This window comes from Delphinus delphis, chromosome 7, assembly GCF_949987515.2.
Source record: "Delphinus delphis chromosome 7, mDelDel1.2, whole genome shotgun sequence".
In the NCBI taxonomy this organism is placed as follows: Eukaryota; Metazoa; Chordata; class Mammalia; order Artiodactyla; family Delphinidae; genus Delphinus; species Delphinus delphis.
Genome location: NC_082689.1, coordinates 24027827 through 24051616, shown reverse-complemented (window position 1 = coordinate 24051616; position 23790 = coordinate 24027827). Strand labels below are relative to the sequence as shown.

The 23790-nt window shown below is 36.3% G+C and overlaps 1 protein-coding gene across 1 annotated transcript in view; it reads right to left on the bottom strand.

Moving 5' to 3' along the window:
• Positions 1–17561: 17561 nt before the first annotated feature.
• Positions 17562–23790, bottom strand: part of IKZF2 (IKAROS family zinc finger 2) — a 170480-nt gene continuing 164251 nt past the window's right edge. The window contains exon 8 of the mRNA XM_060016163.1: positions 17562–18372. Within this exon, the coding sequence (XP_059872146.1) occupies positions 17648–18372 (725 nt within the window). The 3' untranslated portion in view covers positions 17562–17647. The remainder of the gene's footprint in view (positions 18373–23790) is intronic.

Below are 23790 nucleotides of genomic sequence, written 5' to 3'. Positions count from 1 at the left end.
TGGAAATCACCACAGTGACTGTTACATAACTTAATAAAAGGTAGCTGTGGTCATTACTACAATACAGGATTATTTATACAATTGAGTTTAACTGTTAAGACAGATCAAAGATCTGCTACTGAGTCCTTGGAATGTGGCTAGTGAAATATGTCTAGTCCAAATCGAGATACACTGTAAATGTAAGATAAAAACTGGATTTCAAAGACCATGAAAAACGAAGGTAAAATATAAGATTTTTTATGCTAATATTAGGTATATTAGATATATTGGAATACAAAAACTATTAAATTTAATTTCACTTGCTTATTTTAAATGTGGCTATTAGAAAAATTTTAAGTCACGTATGTAGTTTGTATTTGTGGCACATATTACATTTCTATTGCATAGCACCATGATACATAATAATCACAAACTCATGAGTGGGTTTAGTGTTACCTAGAAGTCCTGTCATAAACTTTCTATTTCAGATGAAATGTTGTCACCCATAATTAACTTTATTAATTTTTATAATATATATGTATAATAGAAGAGGCTCTCTCTTAAGATGATAGATTTTAAATAATCCATATATTATGATGTGAAATTCTTTCTATATTGTATTTGTAAAATGCCCTCCTACATAGCCTGCGAAAATATTGGGCATCGTATATTTTATGTATCCAGTTAATTTATATCTGTGTGCATAGCTGAAGATTTGTATGATAATAAATGGGAAAACATAGTTAATTTTACTACAAAGCACGCAGGTTACCAGAAGACTAGTAACACATTGTGGTTAAAAAGTGGTTCCAGAGAAGCCTATGTAGGTAAAAGAGATTGTCTAAAAGCGCTGTCGGGCTACAGGGTTGTTCTATAACTGTACATCCTGCCTTAGTGTGACCTTGAACACCATCTGACTATGAAACCCCAGTTCCCAGTCATGTGATGAGTTGGTGGTGGAGAAAAAAGGCTTATGTAAATAGATTCACCAGAAGCCTCGTGGTGAGGACCCCTGTTTCTAGCTCTGTAAATTGAGACGAAACCTCTAGCTCAAAATAAGATGATAATGCATGGCACATTTAAATAACTGTAAACATACACCTATTTTTTTTTACACATATGTGCCACATCTATAAAAGAACAATTTTAAATGGTATTCTATTGCATACATCACAAAGAGAAACAAAAAAACTGTTCAAACCTTCTTGAGAGAAGGAGACACATGACTGGACACCACCCACCACCCCAGCTGAGGTATATGGGGATTCACTCTCTGGCCAAGGGGCGGTCTGTGTCTGTGCCTGTTTGAGGTCTCTGGTTGTGCTCTGTGTTTATTTTAGACACATTCAAATTCAGAGGAACTTAAAATTGAGGAAGCTTTCCCTTAAAATTCTTTTGTAACACAATTTCAACTTAACTTTTTAGTTATCTTTCTGAGAACTTCCTAACAGAATTTTCAAAATCTCTTATTTATTTTTTGGCTGCATTGGGTCTTCATTGCTGTGCGTGGGCTTTCTCTATTTGTGGAGAGCAATGGCTACTACTCGTTGCGGTGCGTGGGCTTCTCTTGCTGCAGAGCATGGGCTCTAGGCACAAGGGCTTCAGTAGTTGTGGCACGTGGGCTCAGTAGTTGTGGCTCACGGGCTTAGTTGCTCTGCCGCATGTGAGATCTTCCCAGACCAGGGCTTGAACCCGTGTCCCCTGCATTGACAGGCACATTCTTAACCACTGTGCCACCAGGGAAGCCCCTCAAAATCTCTCTTAAATCCCACCTTTTCTATGAGGCTATTTCTGGCCCCAACACCTTCTCCCGGTACCTGTGTTTTGATTCTTGGTCACAACTTTTCTTTATAATCATTTCTGTACATCTCATTCCTTCTATTGTTTTATGCATTCCTTGATAAAACTCTTCTTACACTTTACACTTTAATCCCTTGAGTTTAACTTTAAAGTTTGCTTTTTTGCTGTACACTCTCCCTAGATGATCTCATCCACTCTGTGATTTCATATTACCATATATATAGTATATGTATGTGTCTATATATAGTATACATACCATATATTTTATATGTCATATTGTGTGAAATACCAGTATGACACCCAAGTGGAGTTTACATGAACTTAAGCTCAGATCTCTCTCCTGATATTAACCTAGTATCTTCGATTTCCTACTAGACATCTCAGTTTGGATGTCACACTGGTATTTCACACTCAACATGTTCAATATGTTCCTCCTCTTTCTACCCCTCAAATCTGTTTCTCCCCACTGTGATTTTGACATCAAAAAATGGCACCACTGTGTACTTACTTTTCTGACTCAGAAACTAGGGTATCATCCTCAATTTATCCTTCTTCTTCGCCACCTACATACAACCAATCACCAGTCCAGCACTTCTACCTTTTAAGTATCTTTGGAGTCTAAGCACATCTGTCCATTTCCAGACCACTCCCATAGCATCAGCCACCATGATCTTTTTCTAGGATTTACTGTAGCAACTTCTACTTCCTGTCTGGCATCCCTCCAACCTAGTCTCATACTGAAGCCCAAGCAATTTTGCAAATCTAACCATGTCACTCCCCAATAGAATCTTCATTCGTTCTTGTTTCCCTTGGTATAGATTCAAATTCCTTGAATTAAAAAAACAAAGCCCTAATATCTGACTCTACTTACTCACCTCTCCAGTTTTATCTCTTGCTATGTTTCTGTTCTCATCATACACTCCAGCCATATTGAGCATGCAATTTCCTGAATGTAACCATTCATATTTATTCTCTTTCTGTCATCTCTTTCTGATTCTCCTTTGTCCTATTCCTCTTGTCCATCTGTCTGTTTTCTCTCTACCCTCCTCTCCAGGAGTTTGTAGATGTCTTCCCTCTGCATAGAACACACTTTCCATCTTCCTCTCTGTTTTCCACATTCATCAAATTTACTTCGATTTATCCTTCTGGACTCAGCTTAGATGTCACTTCTACCAGGATGTTTTTTCTTGCTCCAGTGCTAAATTAGGTTCCCCTTCTATTTATCTTCACAGCATTTTACTTTTACATTTATAGTAATGACTATCATGCTTTATTCCTAATTATTTGTTTTCTTCCTCAGTGTAAGATAATTTCTTTGAGTATACAGACTTTGTCATATTCAATATTATATCCTAAGCACCCAATCTGACACACTGGAAGTACTGAATAAAAGAATGAACTCCCTGTAGTACTTAGCAAAGTGGCTTGCCTGCAGTAGACATTCTAATCCCTTAAATTTTAGATGATTTTACTAGTGAATACTGTAACAGGAACCAAACATGCACAAAAAGAGGAGATGGTATAGAAAGGAGAGGGACAGAGCTTACGGTCTTCTCAAACTTTCAAAGTAGACTCAAAGTTAATTTTGGAAACAAAATCATCTGTGCATTCTATCCTCTTAAAGCCTCATCCTACAGGCTAATTCTGTAGACATTTGCTTAAACTTCAAGGACTCAAAGTGACCTTGTCAAGAATCCCAGAATAAATAATGTTCACTGGGCCAGAATCCTAGAATGAAAGTGTGAATATGTTGCTTCATACTTGTTTTTTGTTCTTCTAGAGCTATTTACCAAGTAATTTCTTCAAGGTTCTCAAAAGGAAAAAAAACCTTTACATCTTCAAATAATTTACTCCCTTCACCTTGACAGAATCAGGTTTAAATCTAGATTTTAAAATGTGTACATGCTTTCATAACTGTATCTCCTAAATATTCTATGTTTAATATTAATAAAATGATCAAGGACTTAGACCCATATGTAGCCTAACTTTATACTTAGAGTAAAATATCAAAAGGCCTTTCTGTGTCATGAATTAGGTGTTACTCCATATAAATCAGGCCTGGGTTTCCCTGGTGGTGCAGTGGTTGAGAGCCCGCCTGCTGCTGCAGGGGACACGGGTTTGTGCCCTGGTCCGGGAAGATCCCACATGCTGCGGAGCGGCTGGCCGCTGAGCCTGCGCGTCCGGAGCTTATGCTCCGCAACGGGAGGTGCCGCGACAGTGAGAGGCCCGCGTACCACACACAGACACACACAGACACACACAGACACACACACACACACACACACACACACACACACACACACACTCTCAGGCCTGTTTTGTACATAGTGATAAATGCAGTGGGGTAGGTCATTCACTCTTACTGTCATTCAGATGGCCAATGATATTGCTGTCCTTGTTTCTCCAAATTAGTTTTATTATGGAGTTCTGCCATAATAGCTGGACAAATGGGATGAATTTAGATCTCACAGACCAAAACAAATTTAGAAGCTAAAGCTCTTTTCCTTTTCCAGACTATTGCATTTGTAATTTACACAGGTTCAAAATAGTGAAAATAAGTCTTACTTAAAAATGAGAAAAGTAGAAAAAGTCTTTGCTTCTGAGAAATACAAGGGTTATTTATAACTCAGCCTCCAGAGAACTAAAGAGCAAACAGCAGATAAATGGAACCCAGAAAGTTTACAAACTTAAAATGTAACAAGTGAACACATTATACTAGTTGTACCTTAACCCTCTGCTGGTGTATTATAGGTGACACTGACTGTCCAAAAGCAGCAGCTGAGAGATCACCAATCATGATGCTTGAATATGCTAGGTTACCATGGAACACTAGCATTACCCAAAGCTACTTATAAACCCCTATGTGGTGACTAATAATTGTAGTTGGGTTATACACACATGGGAAATGCTGGCAAGGCTGGCAAGGCATACGGACATTAATATGAGCCACATGATCACAGAAAAGAAAACACGTGCCCTCCATTTATCTTGGTCATTTGGGGAGGCTTTCTTTAAACTGGGATAATTGTGCCATGTTTTCTGAGTCACATACAGGAGTATAATATAACTGATCCAAGCATATCTAACATACTTCATCTTAAAAAAAAAAACTACATCATTAAGATAATCTATATTGATAGAATGATATGTTAGCAAATTTTTACATGGCCTCAAAGTCACCACACAATATCAAGCTCTTCAGAGTTAAGTTTTCTATAGGTTAGAAACTATGACCAGGATAAATTACTCTAAGAAGAGTTCAAAATATAGCACAAAGGAGAATGTTATTAACGCTGAAAAAGGTCATATTGAATATGGTGGCAGGTATCTCAAGAGGATGTTTAATAATTTTTAAAAAGCCCAAGCCACATTTTTATAATTAAGGCAGAGAGTGTTTTTCAGCATACTCTAGTTTAAAAAGATAATATCGGTATCTATTTTACAGTTTCAATTTTAAAAAAGTGTAAGAGAGATAATAACATAGTGCTAATTCAAAAGAATTAGACAACAACTCATTTCATATCTCAAAGACCCAAGAAAGCTATTTAAATTCTTCTTGGCGAATAAAGTGCTGTTGTCCCTTTACCTGTGCCTGAAGCAGAGTTTTTCCCATGCTCATTATGTGATCAAGTGATCACATTCTTAGCTATAATCAGACTTGTCAAAACATTAAAGAAGAAAGCAGAAGACTCTGGGTTTATACTTGTAACTTGGAAAATATATTAGTGTAATACATTGGTATAGCCAAACTCTACTATTTGTTAGGATGACTACAAAGTAATTTGGCTAAGAGTTTGGAAAAACATGAGTCATTTGCTGTCCCAGTTTTTTTTTTTTCCCTTGAGTGTTATCAAATGATAGTAATATATATACATGTCACAATCTGATGCAAATAAATAAAACAAGAAGGGAGGTGGGGTGAGGTGGGGAGACAAAGGATAGAGTGTTTGAAGGCCAAAATATCAGGTTACTTACTTATATTGTAGAAGACAAGGGAACATGGTGGTAGGCGTAACTACAGCAACCATTCCTGAAGACTGGGGAACTTGTCAGGTCAAAGCCAAGAAATTCCAGATGGTTGTACATGTCTCAATCCTGAGGGTACACGATATCAGGTCGGATTTTATCATAAATATATCACTCACTTCATAATGACTAGAGTTGGAACTGGAGTGAATCTTGGAAACTCCCTTAGGCTACAGAATTAACAAAGTGGTAAATTAGTAGATAGGTTTTAGCACCTAACAAGAATAAGCACAATATCTAGGCCACTTACAGAATTTGGAAGATACCATAAAGTGACAACTTATCATTGCAAACACTTGGATATCATGGCCAGTGCTTCCAGTACAAATCTCTTCATATTACTCATGACAAGTTAGCTCAAGAGTTTTAAATAGAAAGGAGGTGGAAAACAAGCATAAATATTGGAAATTATATTCTGCAGTAAGAAAAAAAAAGGAGTATGAGGATATGGATAGACTGATATGGATAGGCAAAGAATGCCATTAATTATGGAGGAAACTTGGTAAACAAAAGCCCACACTTATTTAAATCAAGCATGAAGGCAGTTTTCAGAAGACCATGTTTAGGATAATTTATCCATCTTTAAAATTTCTGCAGAAAAGTGTTAATTCCAGATTATTTTTGCCCTGCTACTTAATGCTGTTTCTTAGCCTTTCTGACTGTGTCAATGAGTTCATCTGGAACCATTCTGTTTAAAAATCACAATAAGCAAAACATTACTTATAAGGTATGACTGTTGAAACATTTTTTGTTATCACTACCTGATAATATTTGCTGTCTTTGTCCATTCGGGCTGATATAACAAAAGACCACACACTGAGTAGCTTATAGACAACAGAAATTTATTTCTCACAATTCTGGAGGCTGAAAGTCCAAGATCAAGGCACCAGTATGTTCGCATTCTGGTGAAGGTCCTCTTCCCGGTTCATAGCTGGTGGCTTCTTGCTGTGTCCTCACATAGTGGAAGGCACTAGGGAGCTCTGTGAGGTCTCTTTTTTAAGGGAATTAATCCCATTCATGAGGGCTCCACTCTCATGACCTGATCACCTCCCAGAGACACCTCCTCCTAAGACCATCAAATTAACATTGCAATTTCACCATGTGAATTTTGGGTGGACACAAACATTCAGACTATAAATCTGTTATTCCCCTTTATTAGTGGGGCTTATCAATCAAATGCTGAATAAACTTCTTTTGAAATGAAACACTGGACTAAGTATATACAGAATTAAGTTTTAGCTTTTTCACTTATTGGGGGTGTTTATGAACAAAATCACAACAACCTGAACCTGTTATTAATAAAGTATCAGGTAGCCTACAATTTCCATGAGAACTTTGAGAGTAAATTAGATAAATCCAGTTAACAGCTGTGCTAATTTGTAAAGTCCTTGTAAAAAAGCATACTTAAAACTCATATTCTGGTTGCACTAAATTACTTATATTAAAAACGGCTGTATTTCAGATTAATCAGAATTGTGACAGGGTGAAGAAGAACAGATAGCAAATGGTGCAACCGGTTATGTTGAGAAGAGAGGGGAAAGAGAAAAGGTTGGTGCGGAGACAGATGAGGAGGGCGGTGAGAAAGACGCTGGAAAGAGATGTAGATGAACTACATGACATCATGAGAAAAAACAGGGGAAGAAGGAAAAAAATAGGAAAGAAAATAAGGCCACTTACTCCCTAGACTGGGATATTCCGCTTCCAAGATACACAGCCACTTTTATTGCTCTAATAGCCAAATGCCCTAGGTCTCCCCATCCCTACTTCTGAATGGGGAATGTTAGAAACTCCCCCATCATTTGCAAAAGCTGTGTGGGCCATAGTCTCTCAAGCTTTTATATCCACCAAACCAGAACCAATACGTGGGCCCAGGGCTTTGAGATAATAGGGACTTTATTCCCATTCCCTCTTAAATTCCCCTACTTCCCTATCAAGGGATTTCACAAAACCCTCCCAGTGGAGACAGCTGATTCTGATCCCAATCTCCATCAGCTGAGGTAAAATGACAATACTGCATGACTCTTGCCTCTTTAGGCATAGGCTTACCTAAGGCCCAGTAGTGCCCCACACATACACCCTTACCTTCATTTTTACCTTTGGTTTTTCCTGTGCATTTAAAAATCTTGCTTCTTTGCATATGTTCCAATGGGTCAGATGATCAGGTTCATGTAGCTCTTTTAAGGGCTTCTAGAACAAACAACTCAACACTATATGTGCAGCAGCTGTTTTTACTGTTTTTTTTAATCTTTATTGGAGTATAATTGCTTTACAATGTTGTGTTAGTTTCTGCTATATAACAGAGTGAATCAGTTATACATATACATATATCCCCATATCCCCTCCTTCTTGCATCTCCCGCCCACCCTCCCTATCTCACCCCTCTAGGTGGTCACAAAGCACGGAGCTGATCTCCCTGTGCTACGTAGCTGCTTCCCACTAGCTATTTTACATTTGGTAGTGTATATACCAAATGTAATGTCAATGCTCTCTCACTTTGTCCCAGCTTACCCTTCCCCCTCCTTGTGTTTTGAGGGATTTGTCCTGTGCCTGACAAAACTTCAAGTTAGAAGTAGTTGGTCTGATCTAAGACATGTTTGGGGATTGTAGAGCAGCAGTAAGGACAAAAAGAAAAAGGCTAACATTTCTTTTTCTCAGATTGAGCATCTGTTTATTTTCTGGGATCTCCCTTTATTTTCCCCATTTTTATATGGAATTATGGGTACTTTATACTCTTTATCAATTCCTCCCCTCTGCCTGTTAAGCTAGTTTATGGAAGCACCCCCCTCAAGTTTTGTGCCAAACCAGAGAAAAGCAGCAAGATTGTTTTACCAGTTGTTATCCTTGTTGGTATCTCTAGCGAGAAGTTAAAAAAAAAAAAAAAAAATCACATCGGGAACTGTTAGTAGGGCTGTTAACGAAACATGAGGTTTTGTTGAATGTTTAATGGGTCCATCTTAGTACTCCCTAATAGCAAGAGGCAGAGTGGCAGAGTTGCTAAAATGCTAAAAGTGAACTTCCTTCACCAGGTGGCTCACACCCCAGGGAACTCTTGGGCTTGAGCATGTTGATAAAGTCTTACAAGCATATCAAGATTTCAATTATTTATCATTTCTCTGACTCTACTGCAATAGAGAAATCAAGGACATATGGCAGGCTTAAAAAATCTTTTTCATTTTGCTTCTGTCGATACTATAAGTCAGGAGAATTTGATATGTCTTGCTGATCTTGAAGGGATCCTTCATAAACTTAACACTTTTAAACCTACTTCATTGTTTGCACTTTTCCCCCACAAGGTAGGTTAGTATTTTGGATTAAAGGCTGGTCAATGAAGTAACATTTCATTTGAATATGTAGCATTTTTCATTCTCTGTGGCATGTGGAAGTGAAATTATTGGGGAATGTGATAAATATTCATAAAATTCTAATACTTATGGATGAAGGAAAATTCTAACAGCCATCTCAAATGTGATGGGGGACTTTAACTTGGCATGGGGGGTAAAAGATAGCTAAAGCTCAATAAAATGAGTTTATAATCATGTGTTCTTTTACGTTTCCAGTTATGGAGACATTTGTAACAACAAACCTTATGTTAAAACAAACAATATTTGTAAAATTTGAGGAGATTACGACTCACGTGGTGGTATAACCTGAAGTGGTAGTATAACAGAAAACCCATTTTTGCCTATGTGACTGAACAATCTCTATGACTTAACCCTTAATCTAATCTTGGTCTGATTCCTAAGAAATGCTGGTTTCTAATATGGTGATTGACCATTACTTGGACGGCTTGTGTAATTTACTCTACTCTGGAGCAAGTCCCAACTTTCTTCCCTCAGGTCTTACTTTTTTCTTCTATAAATAGGGGATAGGCTCTGACATACATACCTTTAAGATTCGTTTTAAGGGTAAAATAAGATATGTATGAAAACTGCCTGAAGAGAAAAGAGAGGTCATCCTTAACAAAACATAGGTTACTTTGTTCTCTGCTTTGGTGGACTACATAGTAATGATGGAGGTTTCTGATCTCACATGTACCCAAATCTCTGGGTCAGAAAGCAAGACATGTATACACAATGGCAATGATAACTTAAGCCTGATATGATTCAATAGTTCAGTTTTCTGTATTTGAAAGATGTGTTTGTGTACAGAATTTTCGCCAGAAAGTTTTTATAGCAAACTTTTTATGTCAGAAGTTTATTTTATTGGTAAAATATTAAATAATATACAGAATTAAAAACTGCACTTACACTTCTGAGAAGAAATAAATCTTGGACAAATTATATGCTTGTTCCTGAGATTCCCTAAATTTATTCCAGTAGCTGTGCACTCAGACAGTACAAACCTTTATAATATAATCCTTTTCACAAAGTATTACAAAGTTTCTGCAGCTTCTTTAGTTGTACATACATACAGACACACACTCACACATGCATATACAACACTCATACACGTATACACAATACCCACATACATGCACAGAACATGTATGTGTGTGCATTAAAAACAAAGAAAATACAAGTCCCACATTTTAGTCTGCAGTGACAAAACTGTTAGCGGAGGTCTCCAAACTGGTATATAGCAGAGTGACTTGTCACACAGCTGCAAAGACTGTTTCAGTATTTCCGTAGTAAACCTCATTTTCTGAGGTATGGTATTTGAGCCTTAAGAAAACTACATTACACTGAGCAAACCTGACACACAAGGTCTGGAATTTTAATTTTACATATATATTTATATATATATATATCTTTTTTAAACAATAGTTTTTATTTTCCCAAATTATTAGTTTGAAAAAAAATGAGGTTTACTGGTTTGACCTATTTTTTTTTCGCTTCTAAAACTTAAACTGTCAAGCAATTAGTTTTTAAAGTAGTCTAATTACCTTTGGTATTGTTAAAGAAAAAAAATCTAAAATGGCCAAGACATATACTGTACAAATGCAGTAACTGCCTTTAAAAGAAATGCCAAAGAAATGTTATCTTTTAAACCAAACATGTATTTACATTACAGCAGTTTTACTACAGGGACACAGGTATGTATAAAAAAAAGAAAATCAGAATACTACATATAAATATGTATGATATGAAAAATACCTCTTACTTAAGTTTGTATGAAAACAGGAGTGCTCCAAATATTTCTTAAAATTTTTCTCCAATAGGTGATAGGTAAGCGTTTAAAATTGAGCTAAGTGCTTTACTTTTATTTTAAAGTTCATTTCCAAAAGGAGAATAGAGAAATAAAAAAATACTAGGTTCTTAATTTAAAACACTGGGTAAGGGTCTAAGAAAAAAATTCACTCTCTAAGAATTTCAACTTTAGGACACATTTCTCAGGCAAAAGATTACTAATTGCAAAGAAAATTTAGCCTAAATAGAGATACCATGAGATTAGACCAGTAGTTTCCACGTTCTCTAATCTTTTGACTGTGGAGTGTTTTTCTTTTTGCTTGTTGTGTCCTTTAACTAACATACCATAATTTTCAAGGGTTTCTTTTTGTCTTTAACTAAAGAAAGAAGGAGAAAAATAACCATAGTTTTTAAGACTTCAAGAAAAGTATTGCACTTGTACAGAAAGAAAAGAAAACATCTTTTAAACTACATAGCAGAAGCAATCATTCTGGGATTGCAAATAACACATGGTCTAAAAGGTCAACTATTAAGAGCAAAGGTGGAGCCTGGAGAGCCCACTCCAAACCTGGAATATTATTATAGTAATGTTAAAGCATTTTCTCCCAACTGGGAGACAGTTAAGACTTTTTGCTTCAGATTTTTAACATCTTTCTAAATTCTTGCAAAAAAATTGTTTAATCTCTCATAATACACATTTTAGGAAGAAAAGCGAATCAGAACACAAAATCCAGCAAAAAAGGAAGGCAAACATATCATGTTATTATGATTACATAATCTCTGAAGTCATATTTTAGATACCCAATATTTGAAAGTGAAAGTAACACAAGGGTTATATACCTTACTAGTTTTAATCCAACTACCTTTTTAAAAAAATTATAAAACTACACTTGAGTATAAAAAATATGTCAGCAGATTATACAGCCAACAAAAATCATACACAAAAAATTAAGACTTAAGAGACCTGTGAATTGGAAATAAGAGTTGACCTAATCCTCAAACTAGTAGAGGGAGAGAGAGGCAGAGATGTCCAGAGACAATGATGGAGGGAACGTGGACAGCGAAAAGAAAAGAGGTGGGGAGAGTAGACAAAATTTAAGAGATCACAAAGAACTTCACTACGTAGAAGGGGAAGTGATTTATGTTAAAATCTGAGCATGCTTGACAGTCAAAATGTTTTATCACAGTTTCAGAAATTGAACTACTTAAAAAAAAACAAACACAGAAGAATAAAACAACAAAAAACAAAACCCAGAGTCTTTCCCTTGTTACAGTGTATTCATTAAAAAAAAAAAATCCATTTCCAGTAAATTAAGTAGAATCCTGATAAGTGCATAGTTGGGGATTCAGTGACCTCCACCCGTTCAAGAAGCTTTCCTTACTGTGTGTCACTTGAGGTAATTTGAAGGGCCCGATTAACTGCAAACTGGCTTATCTGTACCTATATGAAGTTTTATGCTGTACTTTATGTGGCTTAGCAGAGGGCCTCTAAATTTTATACTTTATTCACAATAAAAAGGACATCTTAGAAAACTAGTCATTCATGTACCACTCTCTGTATGGGATAAAGGTTAATTCACAACAAATTTATACAGAAAATATACAAATGCCATGTTACGGGAGAAAAACCCCATAAACAGAATTAGGAACTTATTTCTAAGAGTGTGTGTGAAAAATATCCACAAACTTACAGTACAGCAAGAGAAAACTGAAAGGCTAAAAATACAATGTTACATAAAAACCTTATGGAAATTCCAAAATTTTAGGTTTCTGCAATAAATGTAAAAATATTCAAGATGTCATTATTTGGCCTAGCAATACACTATGATAAAAAGAAACACTAGATTATCACAGCTTCTTGGTCATATGACATTTGCTTTGAATAACAAGCAGCTCATTTTTAAAAAAGCTGTCATATTTTAACACATCCATTGCAAGTAATACACAACCATGGTAGGGAACCATTTGAGATTATGCTTTGGAGAACAGCAATGTGATATGACTGTTCAGTTTTGTTTTGTTCAAGGAGAATTAATTACCTGCTTCTCTACATCATTCCACAAAACATTAACAGGTTAGAAGACAGAAGTTCTAAGACTAGCAGAACACTAGTCTACAGGTGAAATTCCAAAACAATACTATATTTTATTGACCAAAAACTCCACTAATAAAGCCTTGTATGATATTAGAACTTTTCTTCCTTAAAAACAAAACAAAAACACATACCACAATGCAATTCACAGCTACAATTTCCCTCTACCTCATATTTTACCTGCATAATCTTGTAATGGTATTCAGAAATATTATCAAACTAAAAAGATATTAACATCTGGTTTCAAAGTTTCCTTTTACTTTAAGCAGATAAGCTGAAAGTCTCTGTATTGGAAATTCCTCTAACAGTTTTGACCTAGGAACGCAAAGAAGAATTATATAGTAATCAATTTTAAGTGATTTTTAAAAATACATAATAAAAGTGTGGTAGAGCTACAACGGCTAACCAACACTCTCTCAATGCATTTTAAAAAGGCACCAATATAAATAAATTTTATAAGTATTTAATACATTAAATTCAGGATCTTAAGACCAGTTACTGTATATTTTAATTATTTTGCAGAAACTGGAGGTTTAAAAACATTTCTAAGATAACTTTCATATATACAGACTTTAATTTCACCCCCCCCCATTCTTCTTTACTTTTGCATTTGGGGAATTTTCTGTTTTAGAATAATTTTCACACAGATAGTACTTACTAAAATATATATAAAATATAACTAAAGATGACCACAAATGTAACTTATCCCTTTTTGTAAAATGAACAGTTCAAAGTTAAAAAATAATGTATCCAGTACCTCCTATAATCTAAGTTCTGTCTCGAAACCAGGAGCATATAGTTTTTTATTTGTATTTTTGCAGCCTTTTCTGTTCTTTTTCCACCATAAGGAATCACTTTAAAGATAACATTTGGGAAGTAAGTAAAACATCATTTTCATCTAAATGTCTTCACTGATGTAAGTTTTGTCAAACATTTATAAAATATCATAAAACTTCATGGTTCTGTGAGGTCTACAACTCAGACACAAAAACCATAAATCAAAACAATACCAAGCTCACTAAAACATTCTTGTCTTTCTCCATTTGTCAACAAGTAAAAGTTGAAAATTTTTCTTTTCTGTATCTTCCTATTCAAAAGTAATTTGTGTTTCTTTCACTTTGGAGGTTATATCAAATCAACTTAAAGCCTTTTTTTTTTTTTGATTTGATTTGTTTTGATTTGTTCTGTAAGTACACAGTAAAGCCTCACGTTTTGAGTTGAATAGTTGCAACTAGTCTTAAAGACACACTAGTAACTTTAATATTTCTCAGTACAATCTGGTAAAGTAAACCTACTAAGTTGCTCAGGTATTAACTATAATTTTAACTCTCTATAGGCTCTTGCAACACATCTGATCACTGTGCTTTTTTTCATGAATTTTCTTTAAAAGAATGTGTGTGTATGTGTACTATGATGCATGTATATAGCTGCTTGTATGTATGTAGGAGAGACAATCCCTACTTTTAGCCAAATCTGTATCCTAGTCTCTCGTTCTCCCATTTTGTCCCTCCAGAAAATTCTCAATGGCATGTTTCAACAACTCAAAATCTCTTCCAGTTTGCTTACTGGTCACTTTCACTATTTTAACAAGCCAGATTAGAATGGCTTTTTTAAAGTGATTGACCACTATCAGAGAGAGGTAACACATTTCTCTAACAGGAGCTGGAGATAAAATTCTGGGCAAAATTAGGGCAAAGCAATGTGATGAATTTTTGCCAAACTGGAAAATACAGAAGCTAACCTATTTTCATGCCCCTCAAATAATCTGTAACGTGAAATCTCACCTAAATAAACTGGGCATATAACTGTTATGTAAAACTTGATTTATTTGGTGTCTGACTCTCATATCTATTTTTAGGTGCTACCACCTTGCATATTTCCTTTCATGAAGAAGCATGCAAATATAGCCATCCAGGGTTTCCCAGAAGCACTGTGTCCACAAAAATTCTGTCTAACCTACACATTCGAATTGATCTTGTCCTTATTTGTCCCTGCCATACCCTGAGCCATCTTTACCTCTTTTTGTTCCTTATATAAAGCTAAGAAAGTACAAGTACACACTTGTAGCAAATACACCCTCAAAAGTATTAAGTCCCTTCAATAAAAAAGATTCTCAGAAAGATGAAATCAGAAAAGGAGAGTGCATTAGTACTGTCCTCATGGGGGTACTATGGAACTCTGTAGGTCCACCTAAATTCAGTTTCATCCCAGGGCAGGTAGGTATATGATTGTTCATACACTGAAAATAAAAAATAGTAACCAGGAAAAAAATTCATAGATGATGCCAGCCAAAGTTATGAACATATTGACTGCCATCCAAATATTTCCTTGAATTGTAGTAAACACAAAATCACTAGCCTTAAATTATTTCCCTTCCTCTAAAAGGAAAAAAAAAATAAATTCCAATTATTTATGAGGGGTTGGGGCAGGTGGGTGAGGAAGTCTCAAAGACATGCTTCACCTTTGAACACACTGTATGTTCACGATGCAGTAATGTACCAAAGCATGCAGGAAAAGTGACAGTGGACGTTCTCTCTAAAACAGTTTGCATTTCTGTTTTGGTGCCTTCTCTCAGAGTTAAAGGAACAATTTAGACATTTCTCCAGAAATAATTACCACAGAGGGCTAGTAAAAGAGAGTTGCGTTGTAACCATTTTTGCCTAGCTCTAGCTGTGTCAGTGCTTAGAAGCTGCTTACATAAGCAGATGGTAAACTAGAAAACGAGTGAAGAACAGTACGGGGGCCAGATCTGCCTATCTGTCCACAGTTCTCTAGTCTTGCTAATTCTCACATCATTCTTGCATCATTAAGAAACACAGTTTCAGCATCCCATGTAATGACTTTTTTTTTTTTTTTACAGCGGTTATCAGCTTAATGTAATTTTAGTATTCAGAAATAGTTATCAGATAATCCAGTCATGGTCAGGCCTGTCCTCCGTAAACACAAACAGTAAGTTCCCCCTCCAAGGGTGTCCCCCAAGATGAATTTAATCAGTTTCATTCAGTTCCTCCCCTCTAGTGCTGTTAGACTGCAAAGAAAAAGCAGAGGAGCACCCATATAAAAGAAATTAAAATCTGTACATGAAATATGGCAACGTATGTATGAATTGAAAGAAGAAAAATTCTGTAGTAAGGGATTGAGATTCATTTCTGACAAGAACTTATAAATAGTTGCATGTTTTTGAGACAGAAAAATGTGGACGTGGACACTTAAGCTTGGAGGTTCAGTCACATTCTGGACTCCAAGAAAGGTAAAAATAAGTTTTGCTTTTCTGTCTTATCTATAGTTAATGTACCGGTTACAAAGACGTTCCCTTTTCCTTGTACCAAAAAGTGGTAAATATTATTATTGAAGAAATACTAGAATAAATAGCCCTAGTTCCATAATCTTATGGGGTTCAAGTTACCACATTCAGGTCAAATTAGCAATTGCTCTGAGATTTTGAAAGAAATAGCCTATGGCAAGATTTTTATAGACCTTCCACTAGAAAAGTAAAAGAAGAACAGACTATGGACAAAACACTGGGTGGTCACAGCTTGAGAAAAACCAGTGAAAAGAGAAATACCAGAAAAGGGATTTCTGAGTGGATTTTTTCCCCCCTACTGTTAGTCTAATTATATTTTTCTGCTGACTGGTTAACACTGATTAAATGCTGATAAAGTGACAATCGTAAGCATACTTTTAGAAACAGATACATATACTATGCTGCCATCACATTACAACTTTAAAAGAAAACTTCCCAAGCAAATTTAAGAAAAGCAGAGGTCCCTTCTGGAAACTACTGACTGCCTCTTAGCCGCTCTTAGACCATGTTATTCTGAAAACTAGATAAAAATACTATTCATTAAAGGTGTTAAAAGTAAGGCTGCCAGGGTGTCTATAAAATGCCAGTCATCAAAACTATGGAAAAACAGTGCTTAAGTTTAGAAAAATAAGATCCTAGGACCTCACATGTATTTGTAGCTGTCCTTAACTACCTGTAGTTTAAAAATTTTGCTATATGGTACAGTGTACAACATACCGTATTATAAATTCCATAGGGGAAGTAAACATAGAACCCACAACAACAACTCATCCAAGGAGTTATCACTGAAAATAATGTGTTTGTGTTCCATGATCTCTAGAGGGAAAAAAAAAAGTTTACATTTTGAAACAAATTCTTCTTTGAACAGTAAAATTACTTATCCCATTTTAAACTGTGAAAGTCCTACCCAGAAAACGCTAATCTTTCCTGCCTTCAATCATAATCCTGAACATCAGTGGCAAATTAGAATCCTTAGGTGTGAATCTTTACGAATCAAGTGATTATTTTTTTCTCAAAGCATGATATACCTTAACATCTATGCATGGCAGAAATGAACTGCTCTTTAATTCCCACAAAATAAACAAGCCAAGTTGTCAAGAAACAATATCCCATCCCTTCTCTCTTCTGTTTCTTCCTTCCTTATTGTAATTAGGCAGAGCAAATGACACTGCGTCCACAAAATAAGAATTAATGACAGTAATAATATTAAAAAAAAAAAAAAAAGGTATGTCAACATCTGAAGAAGGTGGGATTGTAAGTGCAGTATTTCTTCATGTGCAGTTCATTACTTCATAGGGGTCCCCTTTGGAATGAAAAGGCCTAGTGGAATGTGTGCTCCCCTCGAACAATGTGTGATGAAAACTCATAACGGTCCTGGCTTCTGTAGCCACAGATGTTGCATTCCAGTGGGTCCCGGTAGCCATGGCAACCCATGTGAATGGTGTACATGACATGGTCTAGGAAAAGGACTCGACAGTGCTCACACTTGAAGGCCCTAATCTGTTCTCCTTCTCCATTAAAGACCTTGTAGATGTCCTTCAGCGAGCCCTTAGGAGCCTTGGTGGTATCCAAAGCCTTGACATCCTCCTTCATGTAAGCTGGGCTTTGTTTCCTCTTGGGATTTAAGGCTGGGTTTCCTTGGTAGGACTGGTGGTCATCATGGCTGCTTTCTGAGTCAGTAGAATCTAGGCAGCTATTGCTGGGAGAGGCCTCTCTTTCCTGGGGTCGACTCTTTGGTCTGATGAGAGAGATAGGGCCATCCATGTTGTTTTCATGACTATCGGAGGTTTCCCTGCTAATGGGTCTTTCTATCCTATTTGGATGATAGACCTGAGAATAAGCTGAGCTTATAACTGGGGCCACCTCAGCGATTGTGCTTGGTGGGTGCTGCATCAGAGGGTGAAGGGCCTCAGCTCCAAGGTAGGTGATTGCATTGTTGATGGCTTGGTCCATCATATGAGACTGCATCAGCTCAGCCTCCTTCTCATATGTTAAGTTCATATCAAAGTGAATGTCTGGGTAGCTGAATCGCATGAGCTTTTCCCCTGAAAGACAGAGGGGAGAAAAGTAAAAAAGAAAAAAAAGAACACAACAAAATAAGTGGTTGGACTAAAAATATAAAAGTACAAAGTTAACTCATCACTTCCATTTTCCATAATATGGTATCTCTTATTCTTTAGATCAAGCATTTAAGCTCTTTAATTCTGCTGAGACTCACAAATACTCTTCACCTACAAAAAGGATTAGTAATAAAAATTTCACAAGCCATTTGCACTTGTTCTAATGCCACCACGAAAATGCATCTAGCCTAAAAGTTATCATTGTGTGTTATCTTATTTTCATTCTCTATTACAATGTCCACTTGTCTAGAGCTCAGCCACTATAGGAGAAAGAAGAAATACCAGGTGAAAGTAAGTCAGAGATTATACTTGTTTTTGCGTACTTTAAACATCAGTGACCAAGCTTCAAAGATCATAAAAGCGAGAGTGATCTGGTTATAACACTTGTTATCTCACAATCGTGTAGGCTTAATTTGGTTGATATAGGTGCTATATTAGAGAAAGATTATAGATCCAATACATGTCATTCTGGAAAATTTTAAAATGCCACAATTAAAATACTGTTAAAAGCTGATATTGTCTGATAAACTGAATGAAATTTAGGGCTATATAAAAATAGAATATTTCCCAAAGCACTTACTTATAAACTTGGAAAATACTATGTTTCATTGTTTTGCTTCTTGAAATGGATAATTATTCATTTTTGCATCAACCTTTTCTTATTTAGACACATGTGCAATGGTGCTGGTATGTATGTATACCCATTGTTAGTTTTCTATACATTTTCTTGACTGAAGGATATTTGTAGTTTTCCCTTTAACATTTACTTCAACTAATTTAATTTTACTTCAGTATTTTACTTCAACATAATATCTAATATTAACTATAAAAGAGTCTGGTGCATGAAATAGTAGTTTAAATTTTTCTCCTTCAACTATTGCCTGCTTTGGACAGAATATTTTATCTTTGAAAACTTCTGCCACTAAAACAATGGGTTCTCCTACTAATACTTAGTTACTTTGATAGGTAAATCTCACAGATAAATGCTTCTTTAAAATATATGTGAAGTTCTTATAAACGTTTAGTATGCTGTTGTAGGTGCCTAACATGTGACGCTGATCCACAGAACTGCATTCTGGAAAAATACTTTCATGTGGCTAGTTATTATTACAGGTTTGAAGAAATGTCCCCCAAATGAGATGAAGGTAATGGTCAGAGTAATGAAAATGGAAGAAAAAATATGATGAGTAATTATCTTGTAGCATACAATTAAGATATTGCAACGTCAAGAGTTTAAAAGTTAAGCTAGACAAACCTAATCTATATTCTCAAAGAGTTTACAGTTTAGAGGGAGTGACAACAATTTAGGGATCATTTATAATACAGTGTGATATGTGGTATGGGGTCAAATAAGAGGAATACGTAACTCATAGTAAAAGAAAACTTCTTGAAGAAAGTGACATCAGAGAGAAGAATGTGATGACAAATATTAGCCAAGTAAAGGAATGGTGGGGGTTGGAGCAGCGGGTAGGAAGGCTCAGAGGCTAGAGGGCATGACACATTCTAGGGATTACTTACACTTTGCATATGGCTGCGAATGGAAATAGATGAGAAAGTTGGCATCACATAATATAAGGCTCATTCAACAATTAAGGAGTTTGAATTTTATCCTGAGAGCAGTAAGAACTGAAAGGGTTAAACAGGGAAGTGACTTAACTAGATATTTATTTAGCAAGATGGTTTAGGAAGTTCTTGCTGTAGAGGTGTAGAGATCATGGTGGCTTCAACTAGTAGAGTGGCAGTGGAAATGGAGAAAATTCGATGGAATGGAGAGAATTTTAGAAAATGTTGCTAGAACTTGGTGATTATCTAGACACAGAGAATGAGAAAAAGAGGTTAAGTATGGAGCCCAGGTTTCTGGACTGGGGAACTTAATGGATAGCAATGGGATAGAAAAGATGGTGAATTCAGATTGGGGAATACTATGAGTAATAAGTCATGTCTAATAAGTACTGAGATATAGTCTCAAACTCAGGAGAGAGATCTGGGCTTGAGATATAGATATGAGAGTCATCAGTTGATTGAAAGTAACTTCTGAAGCCATGGGAATAGATGATATCACCCAGGCATAGGTAAAGTGTGAAAAAGAGAAGGTCAAAAATAGAACCTGGAAGAACATCAAGATTTTTATGCCTGCCCATAAACTAGGGCAAGTGGGATTTGAGCCCCATGCTTAGAGAGCCCTGGGCCGTGCTGCTCATGGAATAAGGAACGTACAGGGACGAGGGAATGTGCTTACCTGGAGCTTACACCCTAGACCATACTCTGGGTACCCAGGACCTCAGAATTCCTTCTCCAAATGGCTGGGAGCTTGCACCAAGTGTCGCACAGTCCTCTTCATAGGGTCCATTGTCCTGAGTACCAACTGTGCTGCCGGTATGTACACTCTTAGGCTTGAAGAACGGTCAATACACTACCCTTGTGTGCTGTGTGTGGGGTGCGATATGAAAAGAACTTGGATGTGCAGACTAAAGTCTACACATAGGTACATAAGACCCCTTTTTGCTACTGGAAAGAATCAGGAGTGGGTTTAAAAGAAGGGCCTGGCTGCAGGTCAGGGAGTGGTGGCTCTGCTCATGCCTCCAAGGTCTGATGTGGAACTCCACGGAATCTGAGAATTCTATATTTATTTGAACTCAGTCTTCCAGATTAGGAGGTTAGAACACAATAGTTTTTAAGCCTGATTGACAATATTAAAATATTTAGGCATATGAATTGAGGCCTCCATTACTACTGTTGTCCCATTTGCATAACTGTTGGGGTAAATCCATACAAAAGACTGAGAAGGAGTGGTCAGAGAAGCTGGAAGAAATGCAAGAGAGATCAATGTCATAGAAACCAAGGAAAGAGAGTGTTTCCAAAGGAACTAACTATTCAGCAGTGCAAATGCTCTCTAGGTTTAAGATGGTCTAAAAAGGTTCCTCTGGACTTGACACTCTGAAGCTAGTGGACACCTCAGTGAGAATAATTTCAGCAGAGCACAAGGAAGAAAACCAGGTTGTACAGACTGGGGAATGAGTAGAAAGAAAGAACTTATAGAAAGCAAGTATAGAGAACTCTTTCAACAACTACATCCTTGAAGAGAAGGAGAAAGTAGGCAGCTGGAAAGAGACCTGGGTTTGGGGTTAGATTTTTTTTTTTAATCATGAGAGTTTATCACATTGAATGCAAAAAGAAAAATGCCAATAGAAGGGAGAGGTTAAAAATATATGTGAGAGGGTTTCCCTGGTGGCGCAGTGGTTGAGAGTCCGCCTGCTGATGCAGGGGACATGGGTTCGTGCCCCGGTCTGGGAAGATCCCACATGCCGCGGAGCGGCTGGGCCCGTGAGCCATGGCCATTGGGCCTGCGCATCTGGAGCCTGTGCTCCACAATGGGAGAGGCCGCAACAGTGAGAGGACCGCATACCGCAAAAAAAAAAAAAAAAAAAAAAAAATATATATATATGTAAGAAAGGGGGGAAATAATAGCGTAAGTTATCTGGGAGCTGGGATAGGAGAATTCCAGAGCACAAGAAGAGGAATTAATCAGAAAGAAGGATGCTTCCTTCATCAATGAAAGAAAGTATTCATGTGAATGCACGTGATCCTACAGGATTAGTGATATTATACTGAAATCATTTCAACTGATTTTATTTCCTATGAATCTAGATGTAATATCACCAAGGAGTGAGATACCATGTTTTGGGAGAGTAGAGAAAGGTCGAAATGCCCAAAGTGGCAAGTAGGAGAGAAAGCTATTCAGGGATGAATTAAAGGAAGGCTGCTATATAGTAGGGATGGGACAACCGGTATTTGAGATCAGTTACTCAAATTTTCTCTAAAATTACTAGCAGCTATGTAGATGTGGAAAAGAGGCTCAGTTGGCTCCATTAGAGAGTGGGGTTTTACCAGGAGAAAGGTAGAAGGACAACAAGACAACAGAGTCATAGAATCTAAACTGAATAAGAAAAGAGAGGAGGAAACATATACAGAAAGTTCAAGGATCACTGGCCTGGAGGGCTTGATAAAATCAAAAAACAATATTTAACTGAGGGACATGATAAAAAGAAATTTACAATAAGTGTGGAATGATGAAATTTCTCACTTCAAAAGACATCATAAAAACAGTTACTATGCAATTGTTTGTTATTCAGTTGACCCTTGAACAACATGGGTTTGAACTGCGCTGGTCCACTTGTAGGAGGACTTTTTCACCAGTAAATACTGTTGAATCCATGGATGCAGAATAGTGGATATGGAGGAACTGTGTATAAGGAGGGCCGACTGTAAATTATATGCAAATTTTCTACTGTATGAGGGTCACTGCCCCTAACCCCTATGTTGTTCAAAGGTCAACTGTGTATTACCACTAGGATAGAATCCAAATAAAGAAAAAATACCATCAAATTCTAATAAAAATCTAATGTCCTTATTTTAGAATCAAAATGTACTTTAAAAAAATCTACCCTTTTCTAAGGAATTTAATCAAATCGAGAGTAGCATCTCTAAGTCAAAGGAAACATGAAAATATTACAAAGAGCAGAACTAAGTAAATTCAGAAAATAGAATAGCAATAAATTTCATATTTTTCCAACTATACTAGTCTCTAGTTGAGACATAGACATTTAATGGACATCCATCAAATTAATTTTAAAAACAGATGAATGATATTTTTAAAAAGTTATTTATAAACAGGAAGAAAGAGACACAGAGAAATAAAAGTAACTTAGGGCCCAAGGCAGATCTGAGTATACTCTCAGAGGCTAGTTTTAAACTGACCTAGTATAAACTATGATCCTTGGGGCTACCCTTCAGCATTCCTTGAATGAACTTTGTCAGTTAATCTCTCCAGCTTGTCTTAAACTGATATTTTGGTGATTTGTTAGTTCTTTAATTTTAGATTGAAAAGAAATCTTCTCTAAGTGTTTATTGGAGTAGGACAATTGTATCACCCTTTCCTCCCTGAAATAACCAAAGAAAAGATTTTCTCTCAGTCACTACTCAACCCTCACAAGGTGTTCTATAATGCGTTTTGACACTAGAATGTGAGAATCTGTTTATTTTTATCTTTTCTAATTTTTACTCTATGTAAGTCTATAAGAATATATATTACATATATAGTGATAATTCTTTATATTGAATCTGTTATTCATTCATTTTTTTAAAAAAAACTAGATGCTTCTGTATCCTCAGAGATACTTTACAACTTACACTCAGAGTTGGCATCATTCTGTATACTGTATCAAAGAATATCTGAGGGCTTGGAAATGAAAAAGGAAAGTCTAACACATCACATTTAATCTTTTCAGTTCAAAACTGTAGGCTACATGAAAACAAAGATCAAAATATGAACTATAGATCCAA